Here is a 24,565-nt window from a genome sequence, read left to right as displayed (position 1 = left end):
TGATTGATGGACCTGAGCATCCCAAGCCGATCAAGATGATATCAATGGGGAGAGGAGTTGAGGTGGTGATGATGCAGACAAGGAGGTTGGAAGTGTTGTGTTTAATTGGAGGATACAAGCTGTAGCACACGAGCGAGGGGCAGGGTGGAGGGCGGCTGGAAGGAGTTTTATTTATTCATCGATAGCCTATGGCTGCATCACATTCTGGAAGCGCAGCTTCGATGCTGATGCAATGCCCCTGTTTCCAGCATGCTGGTATTCCTTGTGCCAGCTTCGGAAGGACGACAGGCTGAGTCAACCCTACCAGGTGTTTATTCAACCTGGAAATGAAGTGAAGCTCCGAATGCTGACGACTCTGGGCGTTTATAAGCATTGCGATGTATCTAGCGATTCGTAGCTATGATGATTCAGGCATTCGGTGAGGAGAATGGGTCGAGGGAAAACTTTATCGTTAAGAAATTGTTGTGGCCTGTTCCAAGTCAAGGCATGGTTGAGCAGGCCAAAACAACATGGCGGCTTCAGACCCCAGAGAGGTTACCGAGGAAACGTCTTAAGGCCCCATGAAAAGTGAGGTGGCCGTGGATCGCCTGATGAAGGATATAATTAAATAAGGCCGTTAATTACCTTCAAAAGGGGTGTTTTAATTAACACAAACACCCAATTTTCACTCTTGCACTTCCTTGGAGTTCTCTTAGTGTGCGTGCAAAGTTTCAGGCTGCTAGGTTTTATAGTTATAGACACACACACCAGATATTACCATAGTCAAGGTGTGTTCTACCTCGGGTTGAGTATACCATAGGGAGAATCTGTTTTGTAGAATTCCTAAATGTCCTTTTTGGATAATTCCAAGTATCTGGTTTGCCTCCAGGGAAGCTGCTCAAACATGTTTGTGTAATTTGAGTTGTGAATCCGTCACCACAACTAAGTCCTCTTGTTGTACTTCCTCTGTAAGTTTGTTCCACTCATCCGATGAACAGTCATTGTGTTGGATCTCCCGACACGTCGTACTCTGCACTTGTTGCAGTTGATTGATTATATCGTGTGGATTCCATGACGTCACTGGTACGTTCACTCAGCGGGCGGGTGGTAGAATGGACGGTGCACGTTTTCATGCAACTTGTTTGAATTTAAAAATAAAGTACGGATATTTTTGGGGGAATGTGATTTCAAGGGGTTATCCGAAGCGTCGGTAATTTCTCTGAGAATCTCGGTACATTGCTCGGTTCGTGCTTTTCGATTTCCGGCGCGCTGCTCGGTTCGTGCATTTTGACTTCCGGTACGCTGCTCGGTTCGTGCATTTTGACTTCCGGTACGCTGCTCGGTTCGTGCTTTTCGACTTCCGGTACGTTGCTCGGTTCGTGCTTTTCGACTTCCGGCACGTGACATTGTGAAGGGAGCGGTGAGTTTCATTTGAATCGTTGTTAATAACATTTTTGTTGTTGTTGTTAAACAGTTTGAGGAATTGCATGAACATCTTTTCATTGCGATGGGATAAAAAAAATCTCTATCCCTGAAACGTTATTCGAGGTCCAGCGTGTTCCGTGGTTTGTTACATCCCAAGCCTCGATTCCTGAAGGAATGGGAACTGACTACGAAATGCCATCCTGGTGATGCGCAGGCCTTGCATCCCGCATCCCGCAGGCCGTGCACGCCGTGTCCGCCGTGCTGTTTGGAAGACGTGTAAAACCTGAACAGCACGGTACTTGGTATATTGTACATTTGTTTGGTGCTCGTGTTGCGACAACCATTGATATCGGATTCTCCTTCTCGCGCGAATCATGACAAACTCGTTCCGTGTCCTCAGGTCAGGGAACACGACCCAAAAGGGCAGCAACACGCGTTGATCATATGTGGTTGTAAGAGTTTACAAACGCCTTTTGGCCATCTTGTGTGTTAAACCATCGATAAGGAAGGGCTGGGCGGCCTGATCTTGAGGTTTCTCTTCTCTCCTGTGTCGTTCAGGGTTGCCATGGCGACTGCTCCACAAGGATGACCCTGGGTTGGTGGTTTACTTTCCCAGCAGTAGTCATGGCAGGAATTTCAACTTTGTCCATGGTGTCGGCGATAACTCACCTTCTCTCTGTGAAAGATACCGTGCGATCTGAAAGATCCATCAACTCATCCCGAAGCAGATTGATGGGGACCACAACTTAACATCCTGAGGGGGACCACAACTTAACATCCTGATGGGAACCACAACTTAACATCCTGATGGGAACCACAACTTAACATCCTGATGGGCGCCACAACTTAACATCCTGATGGGTGCCACAACTTAACATCCTGATGGGTGCCACAACTTAACATCCTGATGGGTGCCACAACTTAACATCCTGATGGGGACCACAACTTAACATCCTGATGGGGACCACAACTTAACATCCTGATGGGGACCACAACTTAACATCCTGATGGGGACCACAACTTAACTTCCTGATGGGGACCACAACTTAACTTCCTGATGGGAACCACAACTTAACATCCTGATGGGAACCACAACTTAACATCCTGATGGGCGCCACAACTTAACATCCTGATGGGTGCCACAACTTAACATCCTGATGGGCGCCACAACTTAACATCCTGATGGGGACCACAACTTAACATCCTGATGGGGACCACAACTTAACATCCTGATGGGGACCACAACTTAACATCCTGATGGGGACCACAACTTAACTTCCTGATGGGGACCACAACTTAACTTCCTGATGGGGACCACAACTTAACATCCTGATGGGGACCACAACTTAACATCCTGATGGGGACCACAACTTAACATCCTGATGGGGACCACAACTTAACATCCTGATGGGGACCACAACTTAACTTCCTGATGGGGACCACAACTTAACACCCTGATGGGGACCACAGTTTAACACCCTGATGGGGACCACAGTTTAACACCCTGATGGGGACCACAGTTTAACACCCTGATGGGGACCACAGTTTAACACCCTGATGGGGACCACAGTTTAACACCCTGATGGGGACCACAGTTTAACACCCTGATGGGGACCACAGTTTAACACCCTGATGGGGACCACAGTTTAACACCCTGATGGGGACCACAGTTTAACACCCTGATGGGGACCACAGTTTAACATCCTGATGGGGACCACAACTTAACATCCTGATGGGGACCACAACTTAACATCCTGATGGGGACCACAACTTAACTACCTGATGGGGACCACAACTTAACACCCTGATGGGGACCACAGTTTAACACCCTGATGGGGACCACAGTTTAACACCCTGATGGGGACCACAGTTTAACACCCTGATGGGGACCACAGTTTAACACCCTGATGGGGACCACAGTTTAACATCCTGATGGGGACCACAACTTAACATCCTGATGGGGACCACAACTTAACATCCTGATGGGGACCACAACTTAACTTCCTGATGGGGACCACAGTTTAACACCCTGATGGGGACCACAACTTAACACCCTGATGGGGACCACAGTTTAACATCCTGATGGGGACCACAACTTAACATCCTGATGGGGACCACAGCTTAATTTCCAAATTGAACAGACAGATAAATTGTTGAAGGTTGTGTGACGTACCTTTACTTACACTTGTGTAAAACGATTTGAACCACACTGACCAGGAAGCAAGAAACAACTGCAGTATGCTCTCTCTCATTTTTACTTATTACCTCCGTCCATCACTTCATTCACCCCTGTCTGTTTGGTTGGTTGTCTGTTCGTGTGCACAATATCTCCAAAATTTGTTACGGATCCTGACGAAACTTGGTCGACATGTTGAGTTTGTGACAAGGACGAAATTATTAGATTCTGATGAAGATCCGGATCCGGATCCGGATCCGAGAATTTTGTTTTCACGATTCTTCACTGTCGAGAGATTGGGCCAGTAACGATCGTTGGCACGTTATCTCAAGAAGTTGTGGACGAGTTATGACAAAACTTGGATGAGTTGCTTCGGTGACGAGAACGAGCCAATTCGATTTTGGTTCATGTCGGGATCCAGATCCGGCCTATCAGTGGGATAAAATACATAAACTTATCAGCCTGGCGGAAGTGTGCAATTTGAATTTAAATTACGTTGTTCCTCGTAAAAGGAGGAAGTGCTGTGGGATTGTGAGGAGGCTTTTGAGAAATATGGGCTGGAGATGAGTATGGAGAAGACTGGGGTGATGTGGGTCGGGCAGCAGAGACAAGAAATGAATATCAGGTTAGAGGGGAAGGAGATCAGGCAGGGAAATAGGTTTGAGGTATCTGGGGGGAACAATGACCGGAGATGGTAAATCTTGGGCGGAGGTGCGGATTCAGGTGGGTGTGAATGCGTGGAGGAGGGACGGCGTAATGGCAGACAGAGAGATAGCGAGAAAATTGAAGGGGAAGGTTCTGATGTCGTGTATAACGCCGGCTGGCCTACCTTTACGGTCTGGAGATAGTGGCACTGACAGAGACAACAACAGAGGCTGCAGGTTTGCGATAATAACTGGGTCAGTATGATTGTGGGAGTGAAGAGGGTGGATCGAAGGAGGATGGATGAACTGAGGGAGGAGATCGGTGTGCAGATGAGCTTGACGGGGAGATTGGTTAAATCCCGGTTGAGATGGGCCGGACACTTGGAACGGATGGGGGAAGAGAGAATGGTATAAAGAGCGGATAAATTGAGGGAGCAAGGTCAGAGGAAAAGAGATGGACTGTGGTTGAGATGGGAGGATTATGAAAGGAGGGATATCAATAAGGTAGGGATGGGTGAATAGTGGATAGAGTTAGCTGAGGACAGGAGTAGAGGAGTATGGTGGTCAAGGCAGGGCAGAAGCGTGGTGCCATTGGACATCACCCCTTCTAAAGGGTAGAGCAGGAGAGGGGAAGATGTGAGGTTTAATCAAGCCGGTCAGCACACATGGTATGCGCCTCCCGAAGAAAATAGCGTAACATAATTTTGAACGGCCCCATGTGAGGGTTAAACAATCCATGACCGTGTGGCAAATCAGCTCCTTCTGATATAACCGTGGTGGAGGCTGACATGGATGAGAGGTGTCGAGTTGATCTTTGAATCGCGCATTAAATGTGTTTCCCATTTGTGTTCATCTTTTAAGAGTGCTTTTCAGCGTACGTTTCCTAATTGTCCCCTTACTGGATTTTGTCACAGGTTGTGATCTCAGTGTGCTCATTCCTGTTTACCTCTGCTTTTCCAGTGTAGAATACCGCTTTCAAGATCGGAGTGCTTTGGCGTCCAATTCTCCGGGCCTCGAGACCATGTGGCTCACCGCGTTGCTAGCTATGTCCCACCGCGGGGCACGGCGAGGAATGAGCCTGCCAGGTTCCTTTCGGGATCGGCTTAAAAACCCACCTGGGAAACGTCGCAAGAAGATCTTTGTGGAGCCAATCGCTTCTGATGAGTGGAAGTTTTATGAAGGGGATATTGTGAGTAAATGTCATCAGTGAATCTGGACCACACCATTGTCTTTCGATTTTGAGGTGCTTAAAATCTCAAAGAAAGCATGGACGTATTCATAATTGGAACCACGTGGTGGAGGGTTATAAATAAATGCTGCCCAGAATTTTGCTTTCATCCTGACCCTTGAAGCACAATGTCAAGTTTCCCCATCTTTAATGTCCACCATTAAATGTTTTGTTCTGGGTTTGACATTAAAAACAGAGTGAAGTAGAAGGGCACTCGGTAGAGCGCATACCTCTGCCACGCAATGCCTGATCCAGTAGAACATATTGGGTCCAATATATTTTTGAGATATCGTACTATATATCTCTCAATGGTGAAGAATCGCTTTATAATTTTAAAAAATTCTCTTATCCAGATCCAGATCCGGATCTTCATCAAAATTTAATCCGTTCTTCCTTGTCGCACACCCAACCAGTCCACCAAATTTTGTCTGAATCCATCCACAACCTTTTGAGATATCCTATAGACAGACAGATACACAGACAGGGGTGAAAACATTATCTCCTTCCACCTTCGGTGAGAGAGAGAGAGAGAGAGAGAGAGAGAGAGAGAGAGAGAGAGAGAGAGAGAGAGAGAGAGAGAGAGAGAGAGAGAGAGAGAGAGAGAGAGAGAGAGAGAGAGAGAGAGAGAGAGAGAGAGAGAGAGAGAGAGAACGAGAGAGACAGAGAACGAGAGAGACAGAGAACGAGAGAGACAGAGAACGAGAGAGACAGAGAACGAGAGAGACAGAGAACGAGAGAGACAGAGAACGAGAGAGACAGAGAACGAGAGAGACAGAGAACGAGAGAGACAGACAGACAGACAGACAGACAGACAGACAGACAGACAGACAGACAGACAGACAGACAGACAGACAGACAGACAGACAGACAGACAGACAGACAGACAGACAGACAGACAGACAGACCGAGAGAGAGAGAGACCGAGAGAGAGACCATACAACACCTAACTCCGCACAATGTTGAAGTACATTATTGAACTGAAATTGTGCCTCAATCATAAACTGACATTTGGCGACAGACAGACGGAACCAATTGATAACCCCACTTTTTGCTTCGCGCATGCGTTGGGTGGTGTACGATATGTACGACAACGGCACTCCATAATGATTCGCTCATTCGCTCGCATTTTATCAACACCCTGCCCAAGTTCAATTCCTCTTTTGGAATTCCCATCTGAACAATTTGCTCACGATGCTGCGATCTTGTGGAGTGTGTCGACTTGTCCATTGTGTACTCAGCTACTTGTACCTCATAATTCACATCAAAGTACGATGACATCTCATAATGGCCTTCATCAACACAGTGATCGTATTTCAGCTTCTCCGTGAGCTTTGGATCACTGTTCGGAATATAAATAAATAAGAACCAAGCAGTAAGGCGTCACGTTACCCATCATGTGTCGTAGAACATAATTCAGACTTCGTTACACCTCAAATCTGATCAACTGCAAAAGGTGAAAATTCAGATAAAAAAAAACTTTGTCAGAATTGATTTCAAAGCTGATTATAAAAATCTTTTTGTTACTTTAGTTTGGCAGAACGTATTTCAGCAGGAAAATGTTTTCTGCTGTTTGGAATGTTTGTCTGGAATAAGTGACTGTCTCTAAAGCCAATTTCCCATGAATCTTCTTTGAGGGGAGGGGGGCTTTCGGCATAGCTCTGTACATCATGCACTTTGGGGTTTGCCGGTGTTGATTATTCATGGATTGTTTTCTTTGCATGTTTTTGTCACGACCAGGTGGAGATATTAAAAGGAAAGGACAAGGGGAAACAAGGGAGAGTCGTCGATGTCATAAAAGAGAGAAACTGGGTCGTAGTGAAAGGGTTAAACACGGTAAGGGCAACTTACAATTCTCTTGTGCTCATTTCCTATTCCAATTGGTTCAGAAAACATTTACGGTAATGAGCAATGCCATTACCAAAAAAAACATTCGTTGGTCCAAACTACACTGTGTGTGTGTGTGTGTGTGTGTGTGTGTGTGTGTGTGTGTGTGTGTGTGTGTGTGTGTGTGTGTGTGTGTGTGTGTGTGTGTGTGTGTGTGTGTGTGTGTGTGTGTGTGTGTCATGGTTCCTGATGGAACTACATGATTTTGTGGCCTGGAAGTGTCGTGTGCACGATATGTAAACATCTATATATTAATACTGAAGGACCAATTTTGTGCTCCTCCGAGCGGTCGCGTCACGTTTTTCTCGGTACTGTGACCTGGAGTGAAAGGAACTTCGTACCTGTAAGAGTGCATCGCACATAGTGGCAATAGTCAACTTTCAACTCTGAAGCAGAATAAACACTTTTCGTTTTACATTCGTTTACATGGCGACGTGTGACGTCACCGCTGAGAGGCGTCTGGACGTCATGACATCATCGGTCATTCGCTGACGTCATTACGTCTGTCGACGACAGACCGTCACCGCTGAGAGGTGTAATTCCACTCCTCGAAAATAGCGTCTGCAATGTAAAACCCTCTTCTGCACATGCTGACTACCTCAGAATGTGAATTTGACACAAAAAATGTAACAAGAAACATTGTATCTTCCATCTATATATTAATACTGAAGGACCAATTTTGTGCTCCTAACGGTCGCGTCACGTTTTTCTCGGTCCTGTGACCTGGACTGAAAGACACTTCGTACCTGTAAGAGTGCATCGCACATAGTGGCAATAGTCAACTTTCAACTCTGAAGCAGAATAAACACTTTTCTTTGAGACGGGGGCGAGGAGTGAAGAGACGGGGGCAGGGAGTGAAGAGGCGGGGGGCAAGGTAAGCAAATTTTTGGGCGGGGGTAAGCAAATTGAAAGCGGGAGATGGGGGGAATGGGGTGGGGGCTGGGGTGAATGAGGCGGGGTTGAGTGTGAGGGGATGGACAGGGGGGCGGGGTCAAGTGGGGTGGGGAGTGAAGAGGCGGGGCCGGGGTAATTACATTTTTGGGCGGGGTTAAGCAAGTTGAAGGCGGGGGGGAATGGGGGCAGGGGCAGGGGATGAGTAGGCGGGGACAAGCACGCCCTGTCCAGTCCATGTCCCTCGAGTGTGGGTGAGCTGGTGAGGGTGGTTGAATGAACGGCATCCGTCTGTGACGCGGTTTCGGCTAGTTTTTTTTAAAAGCAAAGGAGCCTGTGGAGGTAAAAAAAAACACACACACACATGATAAAAGAGGTATTGAGCCAAAATCAGTGCAATGAAACGGAAGACCAAGAGGAACCCAAAGAAGTAAAGAGCAAACATGGAGTCATCAGGAGGAACCTGAACAGGATTCGGGTTTCAGCCGCTACTCCACAACCCTAAAACCCATCCAGGCACAGGCACAGCCAAGTGCGCCTTGCAGAAAAATTTCTCCAAGAATTCACTTCTCCTTTGAGAGATAGATAATGAATGAGAAGAATAGAGAGTACAAGAGATGAAAAAGAAGAAAAAGCAAGAATTAAAATGAATAAAGTGAATTGTGACAAAAAAAACCAAAACAATTAGAAAGGAACAAAGATGTCGGGAAGAACCCGGACAGATCGATTTCAGCAGTTACTCCCCAGGCTCAAACGTAGCAACATGTACACCACTAGAGGAGCTCGCACGGGGTGAATGAAGGAGAGATTGAGAGATAAAGGATGACCAAAAATAATCCCCATCACCCACATGTCATCAGATGACGGTTTAACGGCTCTTGGAGCTACAGATTCCATCTCGTATCTACATCTAATTGAGCACACCATCTTGTGCAAATGTTTTCAGCTTTGTTAAATGGCAGAATAAACACACAAGACGTCGTCTGAAAACAATGTTCGTGTGTTTTGAACCAGATCTTGATATTGTATAAGTGAGCAGTTAACAATGACCTTCGATTCTTGTCCTTCACGAGGGTGTGCAACTGTGATGTAGTCAAATCATCCACAAAGTGGAGGAGGCAATTTTTTTTATTAAAACGTACACCTGAAACCTGCTTTCATCAACCAAGTCGCTTGTTTATTGAGACACGACGAGCCAATCACAATCCTTGTTTATTGAGTATTTACGATGTACATACATATACACACACACTTTGAGACCCGGTATGTATCCGTTCCATCTCCTGAAGCCCATCCACGTGTGGAGATATATACACGCACACACATAGCTGTATACTTTGAGACCTGAGAGGGCTCCGTTCCACCTTCTGAAACCTGCATTTGGAGATGACAGCCAATGACGCACACATGCTGCTCCTTTTAGAGATTTGAAGCTCATCACTGCCTACCGGCCTACCCAGTCCTTCAACCACTTGAGGATCACAAGCATGTTGAAAGTAATTTTCAAATACAAGTGTAATTTTATTATTACTTTTGCTATAATAATCACAAATATGAATTGAAATTCAAGAGTTTGCATGACGGAAAATACAGGTTTTCCTAATCTATCAAGAAAATAAGAATTATGGAAACGACAAAAGCTCTTTCCTAGTGTTAGCTCCAATGTTTACCAACGTACAAACATCAAGGAATCTAAAACTGTAGGGAAAATATCGGAGATACTCCACTTTAATGTGTGTGTGTGCGCGCGCCCCCGTCCGTCCCTTGGTCCTTCAAGGGTTTACAGGCTGCTGCTTCTTTTTTTGTTTTTAAGCCACTTTTTAAAAAAATAATTTTTACCCCGTGGGGTGGAATGTAAGCGCCGCTCACGTTCTCTCTTTTCTTGTGTACAGTTCATTTTTCTCCATTATTCGTGAACAGAATTCGACGAAATTTGACAAGCATATACTAGAGATATATGTGCAGGTATTAATTGAGCCCAAAATGCAATTGCGGCCCTTCGGGCCGAGAAATGGCCCGTTCGGCCCATTTTCTTTAAATTGTTATTTCTCGGTTATTAGTGGACGGAACCGAACCAAACTTGACAGGTATATTCAAGGCCTTAACTAAACCCAAAGGGCGATTCCGGCCCTTTCAGCCCATTTTCTTCAAATATATTTTTTAAAAATTTAAATGCGCTTGGCGATTCCCAACGCAAAATTAAGTCACAAATGATGATATGAAACTAGCCTCACTCTTGTGAGGTGTTCTGGTTTCTTTTTCTGATGCGATTAAAATGTTACCAAATTTCCAAACTATCTGTCGTCCGTGTTATCGCTCACCTGAGAGTTGTTCGAATGAACTCCCACGGAGTATGTTCGCAATTCGAACTTGTTTTCGTTGTGATGTCAACTATTCTCGATTCACTGAGAATATATGGCCTTTGATTTACTCACAACTTTTATCATGCCAACTATCAAAGCTTGCTGAAATCAGGATTCACCCAACAAAACACCTTGCAGAACCCTATATTAATCTTTTTCTTTCCTTTTTTTTTTGTACCCAGAGAACCTTATGATTTATGCAATAATTAACCTGAATCTTCTTCCTCATGGGGTTAGTTTTTGTCCAGGTAGTTTATTTGCAATTGCGCTGTCCATCATGTTGGTTTTTATTTGTGCACTGGTTCATCGTAACTGAATTTCAAGAAACATTATTATCTTGTCACGTTTACAGAAAGCGTTTGACCTCGTACACCTGGATCACCAGCGGGGTTGGGGGGGGAGGGGTATAATTAGGACGTACCATTTTGCTTCGGTTGTTTGTCCCTCTTGATTTGTTGAGTTTCGTCATAGAAGACGATAAATATTGAAACAGGGAGAACAACAGTTGCATTAAACTTCTTCCCACTTGCCCCCATTGTGACCTCACAGCAGTATTATTTTACAAATAGCTGTTTTTCTGGTTTCATTGTGTTTTAGGATCTTTTCTTGTTGTGACAGCATTACCGCCTTTTGATGAAGACGGACAAATCTCCAGGAATGTTCATCCAGAGTGAAGCACCTTTACTTGTGAATGATGTGGCCTTGGTAGAGCCAGCAGACAGGTGAGTTTTGTTATGTGCTGTTAAACTGTGATCGTTTGGTATGAAGGTCTGTGGAGGAAAATGGTTCAGAGATTCATTGCATGCGAGAGGTGAAGTCAACCAAACAGATTGTGAAAAACACAGCAGCACAAAGTGTTTATTGACTATAACAGGGACACACCCCAGCAAAGAAAGCAGGTTCTGGATTCAGACCGATGCTTTTTAGCAAGGATTTTGGAACAACCATACTCAAGGAAGAGCTGAATGACAGAGAGTGGAAGTGGACAAGGCAAGTCGATGAGCTGCATTTAGACATGTGCGAAGCAAGGATGGAAAAGATCATGAAAGGGTACGGAAGAGTTGAGATCTCAATGAATTATGGTGTTAAAAGACTGGAGATAATTGTATGAGAGGGGACTGGCAAGATAATCTTGAGGTCACTCACCTCTGAGCTCTCCAGCCTGGGTTCGAATCCCGGTCCAGCTATAAACTGTCATCCCGGTGTTTCACAGGCAGGGTGAATCATCAATATGTGTGCCGTCCCTCAGATAGACATTAAACTGGACGTCCCATCTTCCATCCTTATTTTGTGGACGTTAAAGATCCTATGGTGTCCTTCACGAAGAGCGGGCGAGCAATCGCAAACACCCTGGTCAAATTCCTGCTCGAGCCTACAGGAGGCACTGCATCAGCGGCACAGCTGAACCCCAGCAAATATGCTACCTGCAACCATGTGCTGAGTACGAAAGAACAAGCTTGCATGAGAGGAGAGGAAGTATGGACAAAGTATCAAGCGAAGATGGGTCAGATCACAAATCCTGGTCTGTTTGACATTCCTCTTGAATATTTGGGTCATTATGCTGGGATGGCAGGTTCAATCCCATGGAGTTATTGCATCAATTTTTTTTTTACAAATGACCATGACCTACATGTTATTTATTCGAACAATGTATGAGCTTTAGACACTGCTAAAAAAAAAAAAATGTATTGTGTATATATATTCAGCCAATACTCCATGTGCAAGTCTTTGGAAGGGGAAAACAGTTGAGAGGACAGGAGTGACCAGACCAAATGAAAGGTGATGGAGAAACAGGAGGCTTACAAACCTGTACATGCTGAGAGAGAAGAATTCCTGATCCTACTGCTTTGCATAAACTGGAAGCAGGACGGCCAACTTATTACATGGGCGGCTTCAGGAGGCAGATGCCGTGGGAGCAAGTTGCTCGAGTTCTCTACTTAGACTATGGCTGAATTGGCTAATATGTTCCTCAAACTTGATGCCAAAGGTTTCTGGCGAGGAAGTACAGTCAGATGCACCAGCATTACACTGACGGGACGATCGTTAAGTGTGTTCCATGGTGATTCAACATTGGCATCAAGTTGGCCACCCTGCTCTACGCCATTACCACACGAATGCCTCCTGCTGAGAGATTCCAATAATTAAGGGCATATTCAACAAATCTTCTCAGCTGAGCAATGACTCCTTCCTGTATCTCTTTCTGCTGAAATAGGAAAAGCTTTTAAAAGGCCCAAATGTATGTCAGCCTTTCTTAGGCTGCAGAAAGCGGAGGTAGTAACGTTGTGCATTCACAGTGAATTATGTTTTCGGTAAATTCTGCAATGGTACCCTCATCTTTCATGTAGATTTGAAAAATATTTTGTTGTGAAAGAGGAAAATGATAAATTTCTTGCACTGGAAACACTCACTCCCTTCGGGTTCAGGAGCAGTGGCAAGTCATCCCCACCCCCTTATGAGAGGGTTGGGGGATGGGGGGGGGTGCCCATGACCTGACCCTGGGTACTACCAACATGTATGTAAAATTTGGTGGCGATCGGCCCAGCCCTGTTTTTTATGATTTTCAGATGTGCATATACATACATACATATCATATTGCCTTATCTAATATCGTCGGATAACTACAGAACTCAAAACTAACCGCCAATTTAAAAAAGAAAGGTTTACCACATCAGTAAATATGCTTATTGGATAATTGATCTCGAATGAGTTGGTCACTGCTTGGTTGTTCCAATGCAGTATCAGATCCTTTACCAGTATCTGTTCAACAGGGCAGCTTTGTAGTTGTGCATTCGGATTCTGGGAGTCATTGCTGTGATGTTTTCCCATAATCTGGGCTGGTTCCGCTACCTACACCTCCCAAACCCCAGGAGTACCTCTGGCTGCAACTTCCCCTCCGCTCCCACCTCATATGTGTCTGTGTTGTACCGTCCTCCCAACAGTGATGACTCCATCTCCATCTCTCTCAAATGACACGGACCAAATCTTAATCGTTCATCCAAACTCTTCCTAAAACTGAATGTAGCGATTTCAATTGTCACCATGCTAATTGGCTGGGTGTTGGTACCTCTCTCAGCAGCCATGGCACTTCTGCAAAGGACTTCTGTGACTCCATGGAACTGACTCGATGTGTGAATTTTCCCACCCGGATCTCTCCCAATGGCAAATCTTCCCTTCTGGATTTGGGGATGACCAACTTTGGTGATTTATCTTGCTCGTCCTCTGCCCCAATTGGCTCATCTGATCATGTGCTTGTGAAGGTCAACTTATCTCTCTCTCTGGCCATTCTCAGAGAACAGCTTCAGCGTTGGCGAGTCTGGCAGGGATTACAAACAGCCACCACACTTCAGAACTGGTCAACTATATTGACCACCCCTGATATTAACTCAGCCTACGCATTTTTCCACAGAAACCTGCTCTCTCTTATGCACAGATTCATCCCATCTCGTCTTCAGTTATTGTACCCATTCTCCAACACTTGGTACTCTGAATCCTGTGGTGAGGTAGTTGATTTAAAACAACATGCATTCTCCCCCTGGAACACAAATCCAACCCAAGACAACCTCAGATCATTCCACAAAGCGTGCAACAAGTGTGTGTCTACTCTCAGGAGAGCCAGAAAATAACATCTGTCCAATCTCAAGAATGAGCTTTCAAACTTGTCTCCTTTCTCTCTCTCTCTCTCTCTCTCAAAATCTGGTGGTATCTTTTCAAGTCTGTCTCTGGTGTACGCTCCCCTTCCATCCCTTCACTCACTTCAAATGACACCACAGCAGTCTCTGCTCATGAGAAGGCTGAATGCCTCAATTCTGTTTTTGCTTCAAAATCTTGTGACCCTAACACAACACACCTCTATATTGTTACGGTTATGGGAGTAGATGGAGGAATTTAATAGGGAATTTAGCATTGAATAGAGTAGTTCAGTCCGTGGATGTGTAGAAGGCATCTCAATGTAATTAAGTATGGAAACTGAGAGCTTAAGTGTTACATGTCACCACAAGGTGGGTGATGCGGTGTTAATTAGATAGGGAGTAAAAATACGTTTCCTCAGTATGTAATTGCCCCACTGTGACTTTTCCTTATGTTTTATATTTCAAGATCGGCAATAAAGGTTGGGAACACGTCCCTAAAATGACTATAAGCAAGCAGGAAGCCCCGCCTTCAAAGGGTGACAACAGGCAAAGTCACGCCCCCGAGGAATGATTGATGGGTGTGACGTCAGAGACAAGCCAGGCATGCCGAGCAGGCAGAAGCCCTGCCTTCCTGGATTTTGTGCGAGCAGGCCATGCCCTGGACACAGAGGATTGTTATGTATGACGTCGAAGAGGAAGGGTTGGTTGAGCATTTTGAAAGGTGTAAGAGTTCAGAGGAGGAAATGGTGGTTTCGGCGATGTTCGGCAGTCGGAAGTTGGAGTTCTGGGTGAGCACACACACGAGGACGACGGAATGATCCTCGTATTCGTGTTGAGGGGATTTGGCTCATGTGGTGAAGCAAGACGCTGGCCTTTGGGTCGGTGAAGACAATTGGCGCACTAAGCCACTGCACTGGGTCTCTGAACCTTGGTGTGGAGTGCCGCTTGCGGATTGCTTTGCGTGCGTTTTCCCGCTACGAGAGGAGCAACGTGGCACCGTTTTGTTACGCGCATCTGCACGTGCTGGTGGAAGCGCCTCAATTTGAAGTTCCACAAAGACCAGCTCTGGGCCAAGCTAAGTACAAGAATAGTTGAAAGGAAGGGTTTTCTTTTTTTAGTTTGTTCTCCCTTTGTCTGTATTTGTGTTTGTGTGAAGAGGTGCCTCGACTTGAATTTATTTATTTCATTATTATCATTATCTTTTGAATTTTTGTGCTTTGTAAATGTTTGTTTATTTTCATTAAATGTGTTCCTTTTAAGAAGCTGTAGCTGTGTATTTGTAGTGGGGCTCGAGTATAACCCCCCCACCCCCCCATGCTGTGCTCCTCCGCTCTTCCACCATTGCGCTCTCTTCCTGTGTGCACATTAATCTCCGAGTCTCGGCTGTAGGCATTCAAAGGAGAAGCTTGGCCATCCATCCAGGGGGTTAAACCCAGGAACATGACCAGGGGGACATGATAATAAATATTTCCCTTTCTCCCTCTCCCAACTACTCCATTCTGTGGCTTTTGCACCTGAAGTAGAAAAGTTTCTGGCAACCCTAGACTGACTGCAACTGGACTGGACGGCATCAGCTTGTGTCTAAAAATCTGGTCTGCTGCTCTTGCACTTCCTCATCTACCATTTTCACCCTGTCATTTACCCTAGGTCATCTTCCATCGACTTGGAAATCAGTCAACATCACTGTATTAAATAAATAAGTTGCAAAATGGATCCTCTTAACTACAGACCAATTAGCTTACTCTACTTCCAATCATCAGCAAGGTCATAGAATCCATCAATGCAGCTGACATAAATCATTCCTTTTCTCAAACATGCTCATCTCAGATCATCAATTCAGATTCAGACCTGGTCACTTTACCTTGGACATGCTGCTTCTACTCTCCCAACAATGGATGGAGGCCCTCAATATCAGTCATAATATCAGGGCTGTCTCTCTGGACATACCTCAAGCTTTCAATGCAGTCTGGAATCATGCCTTGCTCTCCAAACTGTCTGCCTATGGAATCCAAGGCCAACTCCACTCTTGGATTACTGACTTCCTCCCCTCTCGTAGCCATGTAGCTCTCAACGGAACCCTTTCTTCTCCTCTCCCTGTCAAGTCTGGAGTACCTCAAGGCAGTGTTCAAGGCCCCATATTATTTCCTAATCTTCATCAATGATCTCACTGACTCTCTGGAAAGATCCTCCTTTTCTCTTTGCTGATGATTCCACTCTCTGCTATGACATCCCTCATCCTTCTGGCAGACAGATGGGCAGCAGCCTCTTCACTCTCTTCAGACCTTGACAAAAATCACAAAGTAGTCAAACACTTGGAATATGTCTTTCAATCCTGAGAAAAAAAAGTCTGTTTCTCTGTCTCTCTCTCACACAAGCCACATTTTAAAGTTGGTCTCCAAAGTCAGATGTCGACTGGGCATCCTGTCTTGCAAAGTTCTTCCTGAAAACACCTGAACTCATTTCCACCTACAAGGCTTTCATCCGCAGCTTGATGGAGTACCGCTCTCTCCCTGGGCTGGCGCTCCTGCCTCACATCTTGCTCAGCTTGACGCTGTAGAAACGAAGGCTTTCAAGATCAATGGAATCGCTCACGATGAAGCTTACTCCATGGGCTTATCACTTCGACATCGCCGACAGGTCGGTGGTCTCTCTGTCTTTTTTCCATCTCATTTCTGGTTTTGCACCCTCTGTCCTCTCTGTGGTTTGTCTCTCCCCCACCTCCCCCCCCCCACCCCTCCATGTGTTTATCTGCAGGATGCATGTGGTCTACCAACACACACCTCCTAATTTAAGTGCCCAAATCCAGAATCACTGCTCATCTCTACTCATTTATTCCTCCTTTTTTCCACCTGTGGAACCACCTCCCACACTCCTTTCAATCTCATTCTTCGTTCCAGGTCTTCAAGACATCTGTTCTCCACCATCCCCCATGCAAAACCAATTTTTTTTTTGTTTGTTTTTTTTGTAAATCCATTAAACCACCAAAAACCTCCTAAAGTTTTGCTTATATATCCATATTGTCAAACTCTTGCTTTCTCTCCTACCCCTCATCGTTACCTGCATCCCTTGTTTGTCCGTCTCTGATTTTCTTCCTCCACCCTGCTGTTGATGTTTCCCCTTTCTCTTGCTATTCCTTTTGCCATGTTCCGTCCTCATCCATTCTGTGCCCTCGCTCTTCCACGAGCCTAGACCAAGTATAATTGTTTTAAAATTTTTCAAAATCCCACACCATGCGTATTAGTCAAGCATCTCATGTTATCCTTGAATTCACATGAAAGTTCACTGATGTACCGTATATCGATTTATGAACATCCTCAATGATGACCCGAAGCTCAATGTAAATGAAAATAAATACTCGCAGATACATCCAAAGGCCTTGAAAGTTGCGAGTAGCCGAGACCTCAAGGAAAGATTTGGCATGGCTAAGGATGCATCTAATATACAAGGGCCAAGGAATGTATGCTTGTGGGTTTTAACTTGGTTTGCATAGGAAAGGTGTTTGCATCTTGAATAGCTCGCCACTGAAGGATAGAGGGTTGGTGTGACTGCCTTGCTTTCAGGTGAGGGCGAGCACACGACACTTGCTTCTATTTCAGGCTGTGTTCCACATGGATGTACAAGTTGTGGTTTTATCCACAGACAGATGGTTAATCGTGGATTGCATTCCTGATGAATGGTTGATTGCTCAACAGTAGAAGAGTCAGGGAAGTTGTGCAGGCACTTTTATAGCATTTGACATACGAATCGTATGAATGAATCTTTTCACAAAGTGAAACATGTATGTTGTGACATGGTTAATTTGCAACGCCATTACACAAATTGTCACGTGTTCTTGGCTTCTTGTGGGCAGGAAAGCAACGCCAGTGGAATGGCGGTACACAGAAGAGGGTGAACGGGTACGTGTATCAACTCTTTCAGGGCGTATCATCCCATTACCGCCTGAGCAGCGAAAAGACGGCATCATCCCTTCGCAATGGAAAGGTGAGCTATTTGCAACGATGGTAATTGTACAATTCTTTACAGTGATGACTCCATCGACATCTCTTTCAGACAACATGGACAAACTTCTAACCACTCATCCCATCTCTCTCTCTTCCTCATATGTGGTTATTTCAATTGTCACCATGCTAATTGGCTGGGTGTTGGTACCTCTCACCACCCATGGTACTTCTGCAAAGGACTTCTGTGACTTCATAGGACTGACTCAATCTGTGAAGTTTCCCACACAAATTTCTCCCAATGGTAAATCCTCCCTTCTGAACTTGGTGATGACTAACTTTCCCACAAATGCCTCCTGCTCTTCCTCTGCTCCAATAGGTTCATGTGCTTGTCAGTCAACATCTCTGGCTATTCTCAGAGAGCTGCCTCAACGCTGGTGAGTCTGGCATTTCACTCGGGCAGATTGGTAGGGACTGCAAGGAGTCATCTCTCAAAGACTGGTCTCCCATATCCACTGCCCCTGATGTTAACTCAACGTGGGAAGTCTTCCACAGAAACCTGCTCTCTCTCATGCACAGATTCATCCCATCTCGTCTTCAATTATCCTACCCTTCTTTCCACCCATGGCACACTGAATCCTGTGGTGAGGCTGTTGCTCTGAAACAACTTTCCTTCTCTTCCTGGAAGGCTAATCTGACCGAATGCAATCTCAGTGCATTCCAAAAAGTCTGAAACAAGTGTGTGTCCACTCTCAAAAGAGCCAGGAAACATGTCCAACCTCCAAAATGAACTTTCAAACTTGTCTCCCTCCTCTAAAACCTGGTGGAACCTTGTTAAGTCTGTCTCTGGAGTACAATCCCCTTCCACCCCTTTCCTCACTTCAATTGGAACCACAGCCGACTCTGCTCGTGAGAAGGCTGAATCCCTCAATTCTATGATTGCTTCCAAATCTTGTGTCCCCAACCCCTCACTCTCGGTATCTAACTGCTCCGGGACTCTGCCTTTGGCACCTGAGAAGGCAGAGAAGGTTCTTTCAACCCTCGACTCCAATTGTGACTGGACCAGACAGCATCAGCTCACATGTTCGAAACACCTGCTCTGCTGCTCTTGCACATCCTCTCTGCAGTTTTCACCGTCATTTGTGCTCGGTCATCTTCCATCTGCTTGGAAATTGGCCAACATCACTGCACTAGATAAAAAAAAATAGGATCATGGATCCTGAAGCTCATCTGGATCAGGAGCAACCATCCCTCAAACCCCCCCTGCAGATCCCTTTAGACCCCGATTTTTTTTATATATTTTTTAAACTTTTTTTTTTTTTTTACTGCCGTGAACAAACTTTGGTACATCACAACTGAGTTTCGGAGGAGAGAGAAAATACTTATTTTGAGGGGTCAAAACTCCCGTAGCCACCCACAACGAGTGCAGATTTTTATGCGGTCAATACACCTTCATTAAGCCTCAGATATGAAACTTGTAGCCAAGTTTTATCAAAATGGTTTGTTTAGTTCAAGCGATAATGACTGAAGTGTTGACAGATGAACCAACTGACTGACTCACTCACCTATGAACACTGCTCAATCGCATAAGCTTACCAGACAAAAGTCCAGGTAAGCTACAAAGGAACAAAAACTGATCCCCTTAACTAAAGGCCTATCAGCTTTCTTCCAATCATCAGCAAGGTCATGGAATCCATCATCACAGTTGATATAAAATCCTTCCTTTTCTTCAACAACTTCGTCTCAGATCACCAATTTGGTTTCAGACCAGGTCACTCTATCTTGGACATGCTGCTTATACTCACCCAGCAATAGATGGAGTAGAGGCCCTCAATGTCAGACATGAGATCAGGGCCGTCTCTCTGGAACATATCTCATGCTTTTGATACAGTCTGGCATCCTGTCTTGCTCCAAACTCTCTGCCTATGGCATCCAAGGCTAACTCCACACATGGCTTGCTGACTTCCTCTACTCTCATAACCAACATGTGGCTCTCAACGGAATCCTTTCATCTCCTCTCCTTGTCAACGCTGGAGTGCCTCAAAGCAGTGTTCTTGGCCCAGTCCTATTCCTGATCTTCATCAATGATCTCTCTGGAAAATCTCATTTATCTATTTGCTGACAACTCCACCCTCTGCCATAACATCCCTCAAGGTGGTGGTGTGTGAGATGGAGGTTGGTTAGATTAGGGATGTCACATGATGTCCTTCCTGTCTGGACCGGTGAGGGCCACGCAAGGTGAGGTGAGGCGAAGGTATTCCTGAAAAGGCAGTCAAGAGGTCACCCTATCACAGAACACTGAAGTTTGCTCCTTTTTCCCTCCTCCCTCCCTCACCCATGCCAATGTTGGTGTGAGCATGATGTCACCACTGGTGAAATGGACAGGATGGACTATTTGGCTGTGCTTTTTGCCCATGTCCTTTTATCTAATAAATCCTTAAGATTATGCATCTGCTTCCTCATCCACCTCCCATGTTACTTGTCTCGGTGACATTAGCTTTTCCCTGGGGATGTAAATTAGGTTAAATCCTGATAACATATGGTTAGCCCACTCAGAATAGGATGGTTCGCCTCCACACGAGCGTGAAATTCTTTCCAAATTGTCATTAATCAAGCCATCCCCGAGGCAGGCCCCTTCATCATTCCGCAGCTCCTCACCCAACTCGAGCCGTGACCCCGGGGAGAGGGAGGGGAGAAGGAGCGTAAACGCGAGAGTATATACAGTAACAGCAGAATGGCCCTCGTGTGAGGAAAATTTGGCACGTGTGGAAATTGTCACCAATTTGCCTGAGATTTTTGTTCGCTTATTCTCAACAAAAAGCATCGATCACGCTGGAGGCACATGTACAACCCAAATAACCACCACAAAACAAAAACAAAAACCTAATGCAGGTTTTATTTGTGTGGTGGGGACAACAAAATGCCAGAAAAAGGAACTGGATTGATAATACGCTCATTCGGAATAAATAGACTTCATTACATGCTCTATTTGATGCCAACATATGTGCAGGAAAGGTACAAAACAAATAAAAGCAGAAAGAGGGCTCGGTAGGTCTTCCCTCGACCGGAAGTGCTGTTGACTAACGTGGTATCATACGTGATGCGAGAACTTGTCCGCACTCATGTGGCCTCAAAAGCAGCGGTCTCACTGTACCACTTCAAGTAAAGCACGAATGGTGGGCAGGTACGTGGTCCAGAGGGAAGGTGAGCTGGTGGGGAGCAGATATAACTTGCGAACCGCAACTTGTACCATCCACCACAGACTTCAGACGGACTAACTGTGGCTTGGCTGCATTCCAACCGACATGATTGCCCAGCTATAGTCAACCTCCGTCCAATGCCGGTCTTCCACATGGACTTGTTTATCCGGGGGGGATTAAATGTGGCGCTTATTTCCCGACCGTGCATAAAACTTGATTATACAGGGGTTTGAATGTGGTGCTGTAACTGGGTAATGCATTGGGGTTCTTAGACACCCCTCCCCCCCCCCGAGTATTAAACCACCATTTAGATATTTATTTTTCATCTTGCATTCCCAATTTCCGAGCTACATCTCAGGACTGTGTAGGCACAATCCTGGACGAGTCGACACTCCGACACAAGATACCAGCATGCTGGCACTCATTTTGCTGACCTCGGAAGGATGACGGGTCGAGTTAATCCCACCTGGTATTAATTCAACAGCTGAGCAGGATTTGAACTCAGAACCCTAGGATCCCAAGCCCACCATCCTAACCATTAAGCCAACACCAGGCATATGCCTCAAGATGGCTGAGAGCAAGTTGCATTCATGCTTTATACATACCCCTTGAAGTTAGAGGTCAAATGTTGGTCTTAAAGAAAAATAAATATGATTAAATAGATAAAAAAAATTTAAACCGCATTATTGCTCAATTTTGCCGATGCAGAATCCGACCGTTTGGCCTTCCAAGCTGTTCTTGCATCAATCGTGGACCTGTACTGAAGTTGTGCACCCTGACATTTGATTAGTGTCCTTGACCTGATTAGCAGAACCTTTGTGATCACAAGTTGAATAGTTTCATGGATAGATTATAGATGGACACATTTTCTTAATTTACGCCATCTCTAAATGTTGAAGGTCAAGGTCACATTGCAGTCTGGAAAAATAAAAAAAAGCCATCACACTGGATCGTGGGCCAAGGGCAATTTGTGGCAACGAGGTATCTCGTTTGTTATTCCTTTGATCCAATAAAAAAAAGTTGCTTGTGCTTACATTTTTTTCATGAGATATATATATATATATATATATATATATATATATATATATATATATATATATATATATATATATATATATATATATATATATATATATATATATATATATGAGAGAGAGGAAGTCAGACAGGTTATAGATGAGGCATCAATTTGTAACTTTGCACAGCACTACTGATGAAGGGCAATGTTGAATTGTACAATATCTGGCGATCAAGCCTCAGTGATATTAACACTAAACATTTTCATCAGCTGGACCGAAGGATACGCTCCCAGAACACGCAGTCGAGAAGACATACAAGCCATCGCTGCTGTTATTCGAGGAGGAACTGATGCAGAAGATGGGCATCGTGGAGACCCGCCGGGCCCGAAAGTCCTACTGGTATTAGGATGCCGAGGACAAGGGATGGCTTGGATGGTGCACAATTTAAGAATCGGAAGAATTTTTTGCTCAAAACATCTTTGGATGCAAGCATGTTCCGCCACAATAAAGAGCATTTCAAGAAATTTGTCTACACGTTTATTTGTAAAGTATACATGGGAAACCAATCATAAAAATTACAAAGCCTGTTATATGCCATATTGCAATGCAAAGCCTCAAGTCTTGATCCAAAAACAATTTGCCTTAATTGTTTACATTTACTTCACTGTTTAAAGTTTCCACTCGTAAGATGCTCATCACAGCGGCCAATTATCAAAATATTCATTTGGTACATCATTGTGACTCGGTACCTCACTTGTGAGCTTTTAATATGCATTCGTGTTTATTGCAACCGTTTGGGTAAAGCAAACGTGCCTTTCTTACGAAGCGTTGATCGCCTACCGTTTAGCATGAAACGAATCGATCTAACTATTCGAGACGAAGTTGTCCATCTGCGCTTTGCAGCAAAACTACATCGATGAAACACGCGATAAACTTCAGGGCCTATAATCACATCATATTCCATACGGCTTTTCTATTGGACAAAAAAAAACAAAAGCAGTCTCAATCAATCTACTAAAGCAAATGCAGATAACTTTGGTGTGGGCCCTTTTGCTGAAGAGCTTTACAATTGCAACGAAGAATCCAAGCAAGCTTACATGGTGCTTCAAGACTGGAAATTACAACGATGGCCGCATGGAAACTCATCAGGGGTAAATGCTCTGAGAATGCTTCATCATTTCTTCTCCGGTTCCTCTTCTTTATGTTCCTCCTTTTTCGATTCTTTCTGCTTCTGCTGCATTATCTCAGCATCCCTATTGAAAATAAAATAAAAATCCAAGTGAGATTTTTTTATTCTTCCAAAAATATACCTGGGAAATGCCGACTGCACATCTCTGGAACTGGCTCAACACAAGTCGGCAACAAAACAAAAAACAGCTTTGGTCTCACATGATTGGTCCTTATCCAACCACTTTGGCAGAACCAACGCTCTATGCAGTGTTGGTTCTGCCAAAGCAGTTTCTTGTCTCGAGTTACAATCCGGACGAGTTGCCATTCTGGTACAAGAAGTAGGGACAGGAATTTGTAATTTGTTCATGGTGCCGGCGAGAGCTTGCCTACTCTTTGCGAAGTAAACGGTGGCATCTTCAACGTCCACCAACTAATGCTAGCAGACGGGATGCCTACCTGCAAAACACTGGGATAACAGTTCATATCTGGATCGGGATTCAAACCCAGGCAAGACGGCTTGGAGGTGAGAGTGCATACCTCTTGGGTCTAGGCTATCCTGCCAGCACCAAATATGTGATGTACAAATCTTTCCAAACTTGCAGGGGAGTTTCCTCCAAGGGTGCTCAAAAGGCAGACCACAGGGGTCATCAGTCCATACCACGGAGTTAATCCGATAAATCCATCCATGGGGACCGTACTCTGTACAGAGCGTTTGTGCTGCCAAAGCAGTCTCCTTGGCAACTGGGCACAATCCTGGACGGGTCGCCACTCCAACACATGATACCAGCAAGCTGGCACTCATTTTGCCGACCTCGGAAGGATGATCGGCAGTCAACCCCACCTGGCATTAATTCAACAGCCGAGTGAGATTTGAACTCGGGATCCTAAGATCCCAAACCCACCACTCTCACCATTAAGCCAACACCAGGCATGGTGATGATTCTATGGGCCTTCAACCTGATAATGACATGGTGCAAATTTATTTCTGAGTTGATCTCCTTTCATGTTCTGCTGTTCTC

The 24,565-nt window shown here is 45.0% G+C and overlaps 2 protein-coding genes across 6 annotated transcripts in view; one reads left to right on the top strand and one right to left on the bottom strand.

Annotated features, from left to right (window-relative positions):
- Positions 1–1,264: 1,264 nt before the first annotated feature.
- MRPL24 (mitochondrial ribosomal protein L24) lies at positions 1,265–22,900 on the top strand. 5 transcript variants are annotated; one of them, XM_085890611.1, is made up of 6 exons: positions 1,265–1,399; positions 5,185–5,413; positions 7,190–7,285; positions 11,209–11,312; positions 18,070–18,200; positions 22,646–22,900. In XM_085890611.1, exons 2-6 carry the CDS (start codon positions 5,246–5,248, stop codon positions 22,780–22,782), a joined length of 636 nt encoding a protein of 211 aa, XP_085746737.1. In that variant the 5' UTR covers positions 1,265–1,399; positions 5,185–5,245; the 3' UTR covers positions 22,783–22,900. The 5 variants fall into 5 exon arrangements, with proteins under 5 accessions (XP_085746737.1, XP_085746739.1, XP_085746736.1 ...); XM_085890613.1 differs by having other exon boundaries at positions 1,294–1,399; positions 5,190–5,413; XM_085890610.1 differs by lacking the exon at positions 1,265–1,399 and adding an exon at positions 1,504–1,699.
- Positions 22,898–24,565, bottom strand: part of LOC147020932 (small EDRK-rich factor 1-like) — a 15,845-nt gene continuing 14,177 nt past the window's right edge. Inside the window, exon 3 of the mRNA XM_085890614.1 lies at positions 22,898–23,629. Coding sequence (XP_085746740.1) covers positions 23,551–23,629 — 79 coding nt within the window. The 3' untranslated portion in view covers positions 22,898–23,550. The remainder of the gene's footprint in view (positions 23,630–24,565) is intronic.

Source organism: Eptatretus burgeri, chromosome 8 (assembly GCF_056783735.1).
Source record: "Eptatretus burgeri isolate ZD-2024b chromosome 8, Ebu_testis_v1, whole genome shotgun sequence".
Classification (NCBI taxonomy): domain Eukaryota; kingdom Metazoa; phylum Chordata; class Myxini; order Myxiniformes; family Myxinidae; genus Eptatretus; species Eptatretus burgeri.
This window is presented reverse-complemented; position numbering and strand designations above follow the sequence as displayed.

Coding starts and splice junctions, on each gene's coding strand:
- MRPL24 (XM_085890608.1), top strand. Junction 5,414..7,189: donor AGTTTTATGAAGGGGATATT/GTGAGTAAATGT, acceptor TGTCACGACCAG/GTGGAGATATTAAAAGGAAA. Junction 7,286..11,208: donor TAGTGAAAGGGTTAAACACG/GTAAGGGCAACT, acceptor TTGTTGTGACAG/CATTACCGCCTTTTGATGAA.